A 15,381-nucleotide genomic window follows, 5' to 3' on the forward strand; every position below is an offset into this window, starting at 1 on the left:
AAGTATATGTGAACTGCTGTATGAAAAGTGAATTTACTCTGTAAATCTTCACCCAAATCCTAATAAAAAAAAAAAAAAGGTTCAACATGTTCCAGCAATTCAATTGCATATAATGACCCTCAAATGCAGCAAATCCCAGAGTCAAAAGCTTTCTGGATGTTACAAATAACAATGGAATAAGGCTATTTCCCAACCATAGGACAGCAACCCATATCCAATGAATTAAAAAAAAATTGGTCTGCATTAGAAAATGGTCAAATATCACTGTTCATGGGTATTCACATTTCTCGTGAATAAAACTCTGAAGAAAAGTAGCTGCTAAGTTGTAGGAAGTTTGCTGCAGTAAAGGACTTTTCCTAAACTCCTATAGCTTGCTACAGATTTTGAGAACTCTTGTCAGGGATGAGCCAACAGTGGGAGGCAATTCTGCATCCCAAGTCTGTCATGCAAGTATACCTACCATAGGATAGCAGTGCTTTCAAGACAGAGATCTCTTAAGGGTCCCCAGAGAGTTAGCCTCTGCCTCCTCACAGGTCAAATTTTATGTTAAACATCCAATGGACAAGTTTACATTTGAAACCAGGGAACTTTGTGAGTCAAGTTAATGCCACCCCTCACTCCCAACATCAGGTAGGTGAATTGGGCTAAGTCTTTGGAGGGAAATATATATATATATATATATATACACACACACACACATATACATATATATGTATACACACACATTAACTACCTGTTTATTTGATTATTGTATTTTTATGCAAATAACATGTGTTATATGTTTTTTTTTTAAACTGCACAATCCCCTCTTGCATTAGTTTCTTATGTATGCTGTGCTTGTTATAAGCATACGTATTTACGTGGGTGCAGTTGTATGTGAAAAAATACAGTAGTATCTCTCTCCCCAAGTAGAACACAAATTTATCTTTGTGTGCCTTGTCATCACTGTGCTCCAGCATTGCACAGTGCCTTGTACACAATACCGCTGTCGAGTCACTTCCAACTCATAGTGACTCTGTAGGATGGAGTAGAACTGCCACATAGGGTTTCCAAATCTTTAGGGAAGCAGATCCCCACAGCTTTCTCCCATGGAGTAGCTGGTGGGGTTGAACCGCAGACCTTTCAGTTAGCAGCTTCATGCTTTAACCACACTGTGCCACCAGGGTGCCTTTGTACATAATAAGTTAACAGATGCTGTTGAAACAATAAGTAAGTGCTTGACCTACTGATGCTGGTCATTATAAGATTTTATGAATTAAATCTATAGTCAAGAGACAGAGAAATCCTGGGGGACCAGGGTGACAGAGCCAGCTCTCTAGAAAAAATAAAGATGCAGTGCCTTTAGGAACTTAGGAGCACTAACGCTGACCCATCTGTTATTTGTAAAAGACTCTTTCTAATGAACCTGGTGTGACACCTCAAGTAAACCTAGGTTCCTGTGGACAGCTCTCTGGGAAAAAACAAAAACCAAAACCAAACCCACTGCCATCAGATTGATTCCAACTCCTCACAACAAGTCCCATTGGGTTTCCAAGGCCATGAATCTCTATGGAAGTAGATTGCCTCATCTCCCTCCTGCAGAGCAGCTGGTGGGTTTGAACTGCTGATCATCTGGTTAGCAACCAAATGCCTTACCCACTATGCCACCAGAGCTCCTTAGCTCTCTGGGAAGGGGGTCAGAAGTGAAATAACTTGATTGGTTCTTTCACACCACTGCAGAGAAGATGGACAGACACCAGAGCAGTTGAGAGCTCTATCTTTCTCTTGGGACTCTCTGGAAGGAGGAATTTCCTGTCTGTTTTGTCATGTACAGGGATTTCGGAGCAGGACATGGCATGCTTTGAATGTCAAGTGTTAACTACTACAGGGTAGGTAAGACCCCAGTTAACAATCACCTTGTAAAGTCATATCAGCACCCTTTCTGCTTGCACTTAAAAAGCACAGTATTTTCACTGTGACTTTATAATAAACGCAATGCAAAAATCCCCATTTTAGGAAAGAGGCACCATCAAAAGATAGAAGTGCTTCCTACTGGGATGAGAAAAGACAATTCTAGAAAGCCACTCTCCATGCTAACCAATTCTATGCAATATACAGTCCTGGACTTCAAAATCCACCAGCAGAGTTTATTATTTGCTCAGAAACCTGGGCTCATGAAAACATTCAGGAAAATTTATGGCTGAAAGCAGCATATTTTAAATATGATTCTCTTTACAGAAAAATACACCTCTTTCTTAGGCATCTTATAATATGAAGCTATGTTTGTCAATTTCTGCCACACCAACAGCTTGTCTGCGTCCTTAACTTATATGTGAGCAGGGTTTAACTCAGTGAAAACAAAATGCCTTTATTCTAATAGCAGAAGCAAGGATGAGTGGGAACAAAATGTCTACATTCTAAATCTATTAAAAGAAACAAGGCTGTATTTCATCACCTCCTAGCTGGTACTTACAGGCAATTTTCTGCACCATTTTGGCAGCTATGGAAAATTAGTAAAGGGGCAGGAAAACAGGCAAACAAAAACAAAAACAACAAAACAAAGCAAAGATGATAATTCAAGAAAAATACATGGCAACAAAAGGATAAAAGCGAAACACATTGTGGAATTTCAAACATATTTGCGTATCAAATAAGATGGGAAAGTTGAATTTTTCAAAGGAATAAATCTTTTGCAGTTGAGATGACAAAAAGCAATCACCGAAAATATGAATAACAGTTAAACCTACACATTTAATCCTCCTTAAAGGAACATTTAAGTTGAACATTTCCAAGCCTTGATTTCACTGTATTGTAACCTTGGGCAACAAGGACATATGCCCTTAGGTAAGTTTATGTCAGTGCTACATGTTTACTGAACAGAACCAAGAGTCCTCTGGTTTCTCTAACCTGCAAAAGTAAAGGTCTTCAGGATAACTCTGTATAGGAGCTTGCTTTTTAACTAATGAGCCTACAGTCAGTAAGCATCTGATACACTTATGATAACTACCCTTCTTATCTACCTAGCAACAGAAAGCCTTCTAAGTAGGCCCAGTAGGAGATAGTGCATCAACTCTCCTAAGCAATATCTCTGTGCAACTTGAGTTGGTTTGATAGGGGACAAGGCTCATTTCCAGATTTGGTAGTCTCTGGGGGCATGGATATAAATTCTACATGGGTTCTATTCCAGGGGGCAGCTTAGGGGAACCAGGGCAGCTGGGCTGAGGTCATAAATTGCTTATAGCTTTCTCAGGCAATTCAGCCCTTGGCCTACAGGTGATGACCCCCCCACTCAACTCCCACTCCAGCCCAGAGCTGGACCTGGGGGTCTCTGCTTTCTTAGCACCATCCTTATCAGGAGAGGGAGTAGGCTGGGAGCCCTGGAGGGTGCAAGACTACTGGGGAGCCTTCTATCCTGGAAGGTGAGGGTGTTCACCCTCCAGACTTTACAGATAGACTTAACTGTTAAGGCCACAGGCTGTTCCATGCATCATTCTGTTTCACATCCCCTTTCACTACAGAATTCTGCTGCAAATGTGTACTGACACATGCTTCAGAAGCACCATACTGTCTATGTTGCCTAATTTCTAACACTGGAAAAGGACCTCAAGCTCTGGAAATCTTACTTCCCAGCATCAACCACAAAGCAGACCTTCATTTAGTTGTCTTAATGCGATCAGGCTTTGGTCTCATGAGCACAACAAATATGGGTCCTTATAAGGAGGCATGCTTATTTGGGAACTTGTTTGAGTGATTCTTACCTCATTTAAACCTGGAGTAATAGTAGGTGCGGCAATAAAGACAACAAAAGGAGCAAACTCTGCAGTTCTCAGGACCTTCAGTGCCTGTGTTAAGAGAAAAAGAAAAAGAAATTTAACAGAGGAAATGACTACTGCAACTTTCAAATGAGCTTATGGAAAATCACATAACTGAAAAAGTCCTTGGTTCAAATTTTTTGGAAAGGTATTATTACATTCTCCAACTTCATTCATAACTTACATTCCTTTCTTCTAAAGGATGGACAATAGCCACCCAGAACAGTTAAGCTGACAAACTGGACATTTTTCTTAAGAACCTCATGAGTCAATTTGATTTATTCTTCTTCAGAAAAGTGAATACTGATTTTGTTGGCTAGTGTTCCTTTAAGCCTGGTTACTAATTTTAGCTTGGATGTTAATTTCTAGGAAAGCTGTTTTGGGTAGACTTAGACCAGCAGGCTGGTTTCACCACTGACCTAGAGCCTACTTCACCACATTTCACATTTCAACTTTCTAACTATGAACAGAAAATGCTGGTCACTTGTGTAAACGTGAGGGCTGTGTTCACACTCATGTAAGGCACTATGAGCTTCCCTGGTGAAAGGCCCTGTGGGATGCACTGGGAAGGGAGTCTCACGGGGTAGGGTAGGGACCTTGCGCAGGAGCAGGGCCTTTCTGTCTCAGCCCTGCCACTAAGGAGCTGTGTGGCTGTGGGCAACCAGGAGACCCTGGAGAAAACACTGCGTTTGAGGCAGAAGGACCTCTGAGGTCCCTCTCTGTTCCCTTCCAAGGCGTCAAACCCGTCATAATGATGCAAGTTACTGGTTTGCACAGATACACTGTAAAGCTGGAATCAGGTGCTGTAGGAGCTGATTCTGTAAGGGATTATTGCTTCAGCTCCTCCTCTAGGAGGATGTTCCTATGGGTTACAAACTCCCCCCCAAGGAACAAACACCAAGATATACAGGTACACAATTCACAGCAACTGACACACAATTAATTCATGTCTGTCATAGGTAACTATCTTCCTGTCCTCTATGAAAGAATTTAATATTTCAACTTGGTTATCCACATATTTTGCTTTCTACATAGCCTTTACATATGTTGGCTTTGTTCTATTCCTATTACTCTGCCTCCTCCTGCCTGGTTCACTGTAGTGGCAATTAGACTGGTCATCCGGCCTCCAGTTTTGCTGAGCTCCAATCCATAGTCCACTCTGTCTGCCCCAGGATGAGCTTTCTGAAATGCAAATCTGCTCATGTCCCTGCCCTGCAAAAAACTGTTCAATAGCTCCCTCTTAGCCTTGGGACAAAATGCATACTCCTTAGCGTAAGTGTGGGGTGCCTTATAAGCTAACCTAGGCTTACCTCTTTAGCCTCTCTCTGTCCCTTCCCTTCCATGGACCAGCCTTCCAGAGAAGGCCAGGCTTTCTTTGGCTTTCCCGTTTGTTTTTACTTACTGCTCCCTCTGTTTGGACCTCCTATTCCTTCTTTGCCTTTCCCACTCTCCTCTTTTGCTTGACTGAGTAACCCTTTAGAATCCACTACTGATACTGTTTTCTCTGCAAAGTCGTTAGTGAGCTCTGAGCCTCGGTTAGGCACTTAAGCAACTGTTGCACCTATTACACTGGAAATGTAAGTCCTGGTTACTAGAGGGGAAGCTTCTTGTCTAGCTGTATCCCTCATAACCAATATGGCACCCACCATGAACTGCCTTTATGATGAAATGAAAATGGAAAAGCAGTAAATATAATTTGCCTAAATTTTATTCTGCCTTTTGAGGCAAGTTCAACTAGTCAACACTCTGCTTTCTTGGTTGATGGGAATCTCTCCACCTCTTGGAGTATATAGGTACATCAGAGACAGATTTGATATTAAAGGTTCCAGCTTTCTTTTTCAGTACAAGGTTCACTTCTGTTAGGATTATATTTCTGAACTTCAGTTTTGCATCATCTCCTTGTGGGTTAAGGGAACTCAGCACCTGTTTTATCATAGGTTCTTGAATTGTTAAAGTCACAGCCTCAGATCTTCCTTGTAGGAAAGCTCTTCAAGTTATCATATGTTCATTTCTTGAAAGAGGTATCTCAGCAATTTCTTTGTCAATCCTTTTGTGACTAAGGACATTAGTAAGGAGCAAATATGAAAAAGGTCCATTTTTAACTTAATCAAACTTAACAGGGATCTTCCCTTGGAAATGTCTTTTTTGTCAATATTATCATGCCCCCCCCCTTTTTCCTTCTTCTTCTTTCCTAAGTTCATAAATCAGGTGGACATAGGGTCAGTCAAGATACAAGGTTTCTTCCTCTACCTCCTTCCCTTCTCCCCATCACATATACACACTCGCACCCACAGCCAGCTTCTAGGCAACTGAGATGGGAAAAAAAGTCCTAATGTACAAGTCTACCCTTGCTTCTAGTCCCAAAGACAGAACTCTGAGTGCCAGATGGAAGTCCATACGGCCTGGCTGCTGAATGGAACCCAAGGATGAAGTAGAAAATGACACCCAGGCATGAAATGGTCTCTTCTCTGTTCAGTAACTCCAACCTGATATCCACCCAATCCTTTGAATATTTTAAGTTCTAGCCTGCTATCACATTACAACACCAGAAAACAACCTACTTGGAAAACATTAGTTTAGCTCCCCGCAGATTACCATTCTCTGCACTGCATTTAGTCTCCATAAAGACATGAGGGTCAGCCGGCACTTATTGCACAAAACTGTCAATGAAGACTGTGTTCATCATATTGTCTAACATTTCTTGTATATAAGACCTATGCTATATTCCTTTTGCAACTGATTCCAAGGAAAGAAATGGCATGCTTCTATTAAATGAGCATTATGTAACCCATGGTTGCTAGAATGTTCAGAGTCAAGTTTAATGTTTATCCCAGTAACGACAGTTACTCCTGTGGTTATCATATTTGCTTTCTCCTTTCATGGTGTTGGTTTTCTATCTCTATCCTATATTACTGTATTTTCAAAAATTGTAACATGTCTCAAATCTGGACTAAAAGTTTCTTGTCTACTTATCTTACTAGCTTCAGCAGAGCCACCGTACATTTCCTCAGTTGGCCCTGAAGGTATCTCTTCCCATATTTTGCTCTACTTATGGGTCTCAGGTGAATGTCATTTTTTGTGCAATTTCAGCCTGGCCAAGGTTCAGGGTCACTTTAGGGACAGGAAATGGAACTGTTTCACAAGGATTCTGTTCCCTCAGGCAGTTAAATAAAGTGTCTTTAAGGTGAACTTTAAACTTGCTTCCTTTCTGATTCAAGATGAAACACAAATTTGTTAAGATTTACAGGCAAATCTCTCTCTCTGGACCTCAGAGAAAGGGAGAGAGGTCTCTAAAGAGAACATTGAAAATAAGCTGGATTTAAGTAGCCAAAGTAACATTAACATTTAAAGTTAATTCTTTAGTTCTCTGTTTTGGAGATAAATTGATTTTATGGCTCATCTATGGCCAATACTTAATTTCAGGTTACCACCCAGTTCATTTCCAGAAAATCTTCACTTACAGCTACTGTATCCTCAGGGAATAAAAGCTCATTTGAATCAAGTACCTAAGAACAGATATCTGTAAGAGTTATTTGGCTTGCAAACTTAAAAAGTACATAAGGGCAAGCACCTGAGTCATTTTGTACAGAAATCTAAGGGCACAGTGACCCCAGAAATAACCTTAACAGAGCTAAATGACTTAATAAAATAGCCCCTGGTTCAGAACCTGGTTCTTATTTCCAAGTATAAATTCTTAACAAATGACTGAAAGCTATTCCCTGATGGTGACCTTTCCTTCTGTGGGCAAAAGCTAAACCTGCTACTTCTCACTTTTTAATGCTGGAAACAGATAAGTCGGAATAAAATAAAAAAAACTATAATCTAAAAACTGTACTGTTTTTATTAATTTTTAAAAATTCCTAATGTAATGTTTTAATGTAATTTAAGTTCTAATTACACACTGGAGCTATTATGCTTTAGCTTTAGGGACATGGATTATTTTCTGAGCCATCATGGCTTTATTTTCATGACACAGAAGTTCCATAGCTTTTCTTAGGTTTGACTGCCTTATAGATTTTTCTAAATCTTAAAAAAAATTAAGAACTTAAATTGTACTACTACATACAAAATGAAACACTGGGAATTCTGCATTTTGAGGATTCTTTTCTAGTACGGTCGGTCCCATGAAAGGAAGTTGGAATTTATTATTTAAAAAAACAAAACAAAACAAAAAAACCCAAAACCAAGACAGGTTCAAGTTCAAAGTTGCAGTAGTTGGCTGTAAAACCTTGATCAAACCCCAATTATGTTAAACTTCAGCTTCCTCATCTATAAATGTAGCTATTGATATCTCTCCTTCGTAGGATTACAAGGATTAGACAAGACAGCAGGAATTAATAGTACTTGGCTGCTAACCAAAAGGTTGGAGGTTTGAATCTACCCAGAGGTACTTTGGAAGAAAGGCTAATGTACTTCTGGAAAATCAGACATTTGACAACCCTATGGTCTCAACAACAACAACAAATAAAATAAATTTTTTAAAAAGGAAAAAACCCTATGGAGCACAATTCCACTCTGACACACAGGGGGTCACCATAAGTTGGGGTTGACTCAACCTACTGTTATTATTATTTAAATAAAGCTGGGTTACTAACTGTTTCCAGCTTAATGTCTTTACCATGGTGCTTTAGGTTTTAAGTTGGACCACAATATCTTATCATATGGAATTATTCGACATTTGTTCATTTTGGCCTTAACTGTCCAAAATAAGTTAAGATGGCACAAAGTATCAGGTGGTCTTTAAAAGGTACACATGTAGTGGAAGTGGCATCAACAGTGGTAGGCGTGAGAGTGTTTAAAGAAAATGCCATAAGGCACTTTTCTAGTCATGGATAGTTTTTGATGTATATCGAGGAAGGAATTTCATCCTCACCACCTCTTCTCATTTGTATTCTTAGCTCCTGGCACAATGCCTGGCATACAAGTGTGTTGAATCAAACTGTCAGTGAGATACAGTACAGGGGACATTCTAACAAGCTGGGTGGGAAAAGGGTATGGAGAAAAATGTCCTAAGGAGAGAGCCTCCCTGGAGCAACGAGGCTCTGCCTGAAAGCAAGTTATTCGTGGCCATAGGCATCCTGAAGGCCGGATGAAGGCCTTTCCCAGTTCTTAGAGATAGTCGGCTGAGAGCAGAAAAGCCCGAGGGTGAAGCCCAGAGGCCAGTGTGAGACCTGTGCTGGGCATGAGGCTAGATTGGGCAACGTGTAGCCCTGGTTAAGAGAGCCTGGGACCAGAGTGGTCAACCAGACTGACAAGAGGAGCATGACCTGAATGATCCCTGTTCTCAGGGCAACTGCCCCAAAGAGGCTCAGGCAGAGAACAGATTGTCTATGGTCTGCCCTTAGAAGTAGGTGGACCTGAGAGCTGACAGTTCTGAGAAGCAGGTACACAGGATGCAGGAGAGAAGAGTGCAGGTGAGCACATCCAGCAGTCAGGGAGCAGGGGAAACTGCCCGGCCCGGGGTGAGGAGTGCTCTGGTGCCAACTGCAGCAGGTAAAAGTAACTACTGTGGATGTCCTGATGAGGCCAGGAGAAGTGTCTCCCACTCAGCAGTGCAGAGCAATGCATAAATGTGCAAGGGCAAGGAGATGGGAGAGCTGAACAGTAAGAGTGGAGCAGTAGCAGCAATAGCAGTGGTGGTGGTAGTGGCAGCAGCAGCAGAAAGCCTTAGAAATTGGACTCAGGAATGCAGAGGGAGTCTGAGGAGCCCTGCAGCCAGCATACTGCTAGAGACATTACTACCAGCAGAAAACGACGTTCAGGTGAAGACCAGTGTGGAACCCAAGGAGAGGATGTCGAAGACCAGGACCAGGATTGAGACTTTGCCTCTAGCCACCCCTGGCCAGAAGATTTTTCCAATCCCTAGTAAGGAGGGATTAGTAGTTAAACAAAAATCAATCTGTGTTATACATCATATATTTTTAGTTTTATATAGGTCTAAGTTAATGGTTAAGTAAACAGTATAGTGTTCACCCTACTGTTGCTTTCCTCCCTGCCCCCTTAACCAGAGCCTTTTGTGGTTTCTAAAGTGCCAAGTTAAATAACCCATGAGGTGCTGTAAAATGGAAATGGGTAGACCCAACTGGCCATGAAGTTAGGATCCTGGAGCCTAGTAACTGAGTGGTCAGGCCCCAGGTCACACAGACCCTGGCCACACAGGTTCCATCCTCACTTTGGGGATGGCTAGGGAACCAAGTCTCACACAGTGGCCCTTGAGCAGGGACTTGCCCTGCTTGAGACAGCCAGGTATGCCTTCTGATGAAACAGAGCCTGCTTGAAGAGAGTTGGTCTACCATTTATACAGGTGGTATACAGATTCCATTTATAAATGATAAGGAATTTGGGGTACAGAGTAGTTTTAGAAATGGCAGACCAGGGAGTTGCATGGGCACCCACAAGCCTCTCCTGTAACCCACTCTGATGTTGAAAGATCCCCAATCCTTTCTACTGCGCTTTAAGTCCACTTCTCCTTGGTTTGTTCGCAGAGTTATGAACAAAGAGCTTGTTAGCATTCTCCACATAAGGCCTTCTGCTTTCTCTTTTTCAGGTTTAGTAATTTCTATTGCTTTTAGCATAGGACTTATCTACAGATCATCTAATCATCTCTCTGTCTGGCTCTCCTTTGGATTCTCTTTAAGTTCTCCTTATCCCTCCAGTTTGAGCTCAGGGTCAGGCACTGTCCTTAGGTAGAGAGATGGCAGAGGCCAAGAACCACACTAGGGTCTACACCTCTGCTCCATCTGCCACCCCGTGGGCTCACTCATGCTGTTTTTCATAAAGCTAGTGCTGGGTTTCAGACCCAAGCACCAGGATCAGATTTTTCTACTAGTGATTAACAAGATGCTGGCAGAGGCTCTGGTGGTCCAGTGTGATCTGAACCAAGTCAGAGGAAAGGTGGCTGTTGTGATAACAAATTGCAAGAGTCTTGTCCTGAGGTCAATTATTATAGAATTTCTGGCAGGTACAGATCCAATCAGGTACTTTATTGAGTTTCAGAGTCTAATAAACCTCCTAAGAGAATAATCTCTGCTTCCTAAATACATGGTATGTGCAGTGTTCAACAATTAGTTTGCATTCTAGACTGTTAACCCACAGGGGCTTTGATTACTGGTGCTTTCTTGCAGTTTATTAAATTATTACACACCCATGACTTTCTGATGGCATTTCTGATTCCAGAATCTGAGACTAGCATGCAGGCAGGATGACTGGGTTGGACGTGGCTGGACATTACCTGAGGCTCCACATCCAGTATCGCAATAAGCCCCTGCTCGTGGATCTTCCGGATAGTCTCCAGTTTTGTCCCATACATTGCATCTTCGTGGCTCCCATACTCCAGATACTCATTATTAGAGATGTCTTGCATCATTTGGTCATGAGATACAAAGTAATAATTCTTGCCATTTTCTTCATCTTTCTTTGGAGGTCTGGTTGTATCTGCAAAGTCACAAGTCGAGAGAGATATAAAAGGTTGAGTTTATGAGTTTATACTCCCAGTGAACCTACCGAAACTCAATTTCTTCTTAAAAATCTGTGAATTCTTTAGTATATATCTCATATCCCCTGTTTCCATGCCCAGTAGCTCTGCAGAAGTAGAAATTATATTCGTGTATGTGACATCAAACTGCAGTGGTCAGTTCATTGGTTTGATGTGTTTTTCAGTGCTTAGATGAAGAGATGTATTTCATCCCTTCCTCCAAGATTAATATAACTCACTATATGCCTTTGTTTGGTTTTTAGTATATGCCTTAAGGCAGTTAGGTCTTGAGTAGAAGGAAAAAGAATGAAAAAAATGGAAAAATTAGGTGAAAGAGGCAAAGGAGAGAGGTCTGTGCTTAACTGTTTATAGCTGTGCTGTCTAAATACAGTAGTTCTCTGGCCACATGTGGTTATTTAAATTTAAATGAATTGAAACTACATAAAATTAACATTTTTTTTCTCAGTCTCACTAGCCACATTTCAAATATTCAGTAGCCATATGTGGCTAATAGCTGCCATACTGGACAGTACAGATATATAACACCACCATTATCAAAGATTGAAAAAATGGCATACCATATTAATTTTGTACTATTTTGGGTAATTTTAGTAGTTAATCATATGTTATATACACATCTAACCCACTGCTGTCGAGTCGGATCTGATGCATAGCGACCCCTCCGTGGGTTTCCGAGGCAGCATCACTACAGAAGTAGGTTGCCCAACCTTCCTTCTGAGGAGTGGCTGGTGGGTTTGAACCACCAGCCTTCTGGTTAGCAGTCTTAGGCACTATGCCACCAGAGCTCCCATATACACATCTGGGATGAAATACTTTAGAGAGTAGGCATGATTGAGATCGTCAACTTTAAGCTTTAAACTGAGCTAGTTAATTGGCCATTTCATAACGTGGAAGTTCAATCATTACATGATCAAGAAGAAACTAAATTATCCAAGCTTGCCGTTTGCATGATCTACACATAAGGAAAATTAAAGGGGCATTTCAAAGTGTCTTGATAGAAAACCCCAGTGGCACTAATTGAAATGATATTTAATGATTTACTTTTTGTGTAAATCAGACAGGGTTCTGGGATGAGGGTGGTCTTACGAAGCCCATGGCTCTCTGGGGTGTTGGAGATAATAGTAAGTGGTCTTGGCACTGCTTTAGAAAGGCATCTGAAAGCCTGACAGCAAGGAGCCAATCTTCACATTTTCTCCTGTGGCTCTTAAAAATTATTCTCCTTTAGCAGCTTCCTACCCTGAACAAGGCTTAAATGCCAAAAAGCTTTCAGGATCCAAATTTTAAACTTTAGAATAATGATGATGGTAATAACAAAATGATAGTGGTAAGATGGCTATTCTTGATCCAGCATCAGCTAAGTGCTCAGACTCATTACCTAATGCTTGTTACAACCCCGAAGGCAGGAATTACTTCATTTTACAGTTAAAGAAACAAAGAAGGCAAGGGGTTAAGAATAACATACAGAAAATAAGGGAAATAAGTATTTTATAGATTTAAAATTTTCCATAATAAACAATGAATAGCACATTAACTAAGGAGATCTGGTGGCACAGTGGTTAAGGCATTCGTCTGCTGAACAAAAAGGTCAGTGGTTTGAACCCACCAGGTGCTCCACGGAGGAAAGATGAGGCAGTCTGATTCCGTAAAGCTTTACCGCCTTGGAAACCCAATCGGGGTTTATGAGTTGGAATTGACTCAATGGCAGTGGGTTTGGTTTTTGGTTAGTACACTCATTAGGTTTTAAAAGTGATAAGTCAACAATTTCAATACTGATTAAGGAAAATATTATCATGGAGATAAACTGATTAAAAGTTATTTTTCTGAAGAACAGTTCTTCTGGGTAATGTTTATGAGAAACTGTTGGAGAAATTAGGTTACAAATACAATGAATGAGCCCAATGTTATTTTTTAATAAGTACACACTGATACATATACACACATACATATGCTTGCACTAAGGAGCCACTGAGGGGTTGGGGATGGGATGATTGTTAACTCATTTTCTTCTCTTTTTTTCCTGGATTTTCCTAATTTCCTATAATGAACAGTTATTTCTTATGTAATCAGAAAAATATATAAATTACAATATTAAAAAAGCAAGAGGAAAGTTTAATAGAAAGAGAGTGAGACGTTGCTTACGTGGAATAGGGTATGCAAACCGGTCCGGGTGCTTTGTAATGAGGGTGTTTTTTATGTGTCTTCTCCCAACACCATGTGCACCTATGTCATTTTTAAAGAAGGAAGTTAACATTTTTAATTGTTAATAATGCTCACAAAATGTTTTAAAGATGAGAATAAGAAAGTCACATATACAATTAAACTTACCTAATAAGACTAGTGTTTTCCTTTTGAATGCTGGCAGTTTTACTACTTCTTCATACGTAACAAGATCTAATTGATCAAACACTAAAAAGCAAAGATTTAGGAAAGGTAAATTTGCAGAATTGATATTTCATATAGGAAATTATGTTTTTACTGGCAAAACTAGAGTTATAGTAAAAACCACATCTTAAAAATATGAACCTAACTTATGATATACAACTTACATATAATTTAAGTCATATAACCTTTAGGGAGAGAATTTTAGTTTTAAGCCCATGAAAATGCACTTTAGAACAAGGGTATCTAAAGATAGGCTGAGCACATGCATAAAAGTCTACTTCTAAAAGATACTGCATATCTTTTAATGTAGTATCCAACAAACAATATGAATTTGTTCAATTCCACATGCTGTTCCCATTTTTGCAATTCTAAGAAATCAGAAATACTAAAAAGAAAAAGTCTACAGACAGTGACCAACGTGAAGAAAGCATGAATGCAATTACAGTCAACCGAGAAAGGCCAGCTAAATCATTTCTAGAGATGAATGAGAAATGCATGGACAGCTAGGCTTTAACTTCATGGCTCTTTCTTTCAACAGAGTTGATGGAGGTAGCATGCTAGATTCTTTCAAAGTCAAGTTCTGAAACTGTGATTTTACAAGCTTTTGAAATGATCATGTCACAAGTTTTATTATAACCCAGCTATCCATTCGATGGAAAGTCTTGGGTATGGAAGTAGGGAAACATGCTTCCCTGGGCCTCAAATTGTCAGCCATTACATGCTCAGCCTGTGTGTGCTAAATCAAGACGGACAGAAATGGAAAGAAGCATGAGGTAGAGTCTAAAGCGGGAAAGCTTTGCAAAAGGGGAGTTCTCTAATTACAGACTGGGAAGAAATATTTTAAAAATATTTTTGAAACCTGTCTCTTATAAAAACTATTGGAAAAATAATTGCAAGCAATGTATGAAGCTTTCTTAAAAGAATGACCATTCCTGCTGAAGTTCAATGCAGTCCAATTCTCAGGTAGATTTGACATTTTCACAAGAAGGGAAGTCATGTGTCTACACTGCTGGTAGAAATTTCTGCATGGTAGTACCCCATATGTTGTCAGGTACGCACTAAAATTTCTTTTCTTTTGAAAAGAATATTGAATAAATCCTAAATTTCAGAGGGGTTGCAATAAATTTGGTAAAATTGATTCCATGCTGTACTAGAAGAATCTGGATGCTTCTGTCAATCAGTAAGAGAAGCTTCTACTCCTTGAAACAATATGGCCAAATGATTTCGAGTATCAGCTCAGTCCTTAATATTTATGATCTTCCCAGTAGCAAAGAACCTTAAAATGCAAAATGGGTTACTCTGGAATGCAATAGATCAGGAACCAAAAGCAAAAGTACTGTTCCCAAAGTAATTTTTAAAAAGGAAATAGAATATGTTAAAATAAGGGTTAGTGCATGTTAATGGGTATTTGTGCAATTCTTTTCTTTGGATAATTTCATTCCATAAAGGCTGAATAAAAATCTTGAAACCATATTCTCTACCAACAGCTAAAAAACCAGGAATGTTTTCGGTGTTTAGAATGGGAGACTCACAAAATTAAAATGAATATGAGGTACTCCATATGGTAGAGCTAGCTCGTAATGCTGCAGGGTGGTGGAGTGATGAGAGGTGCAGAAATAAATGCAAGAGTGCTTATGGCGCTGCTTTTTATACCTATCACCCACTAAGTAATATTTTCTTCAAGAAAAAGTATGCCCGTGAAAGAAGTACATC

At 40.1% G+C, this 15,381-nt stretch overlaps 1 protein-coding gene across 1 annotated transcript in view; it reads right to left on the bottom strand.

The window, feature by feature from the left end:
* The window catches only part of CASK (calcium/calmodulin dependent serine protein kinase), a 631,366-nt gene that overhangs the window by 1,257 nt on the left and 614,728 nt on the right, over positions 1-15,381 (bottom strand). Inside the window, exons 23-26 of the mRNA XM_042782642.1 lie at positions 13,612-13,692; positions 13,426-13,506; positions 11,023-11,225; positions 3,738-3,821 (exon numbers count right to left, since the gene is read on the bottom strand). Coding sequence (XP_042638576.1) covers positions 3,738-3,821; positions 11,023-11,225; positions 13,426-13,506; positions 13,612-13,692 — 449 coding nt within the window. The remainder of the gene's footprint in view (positions 1-3,737; positions 3,822-11,022; positions 11,226-13,425; positions 13,507-13,611; positions 13,693-15,381) is intronic.

This window comes from Orycteropus afer, unplaced genomic scaffold (genome assembly GCF_000298275.1).
Source record: "Orycteropus afer afer isolate SDZICR_OR568_19922 unplaced genomic scaffold, OryAfe1.0 scaffold00401, whole genome shotgun sequence".
NCBI lineage: Eukaryota > Metazoa > Chordata > Mammalia > Tubulidentata > Orycteropodidae > Orycteropus > Orycteropus afer.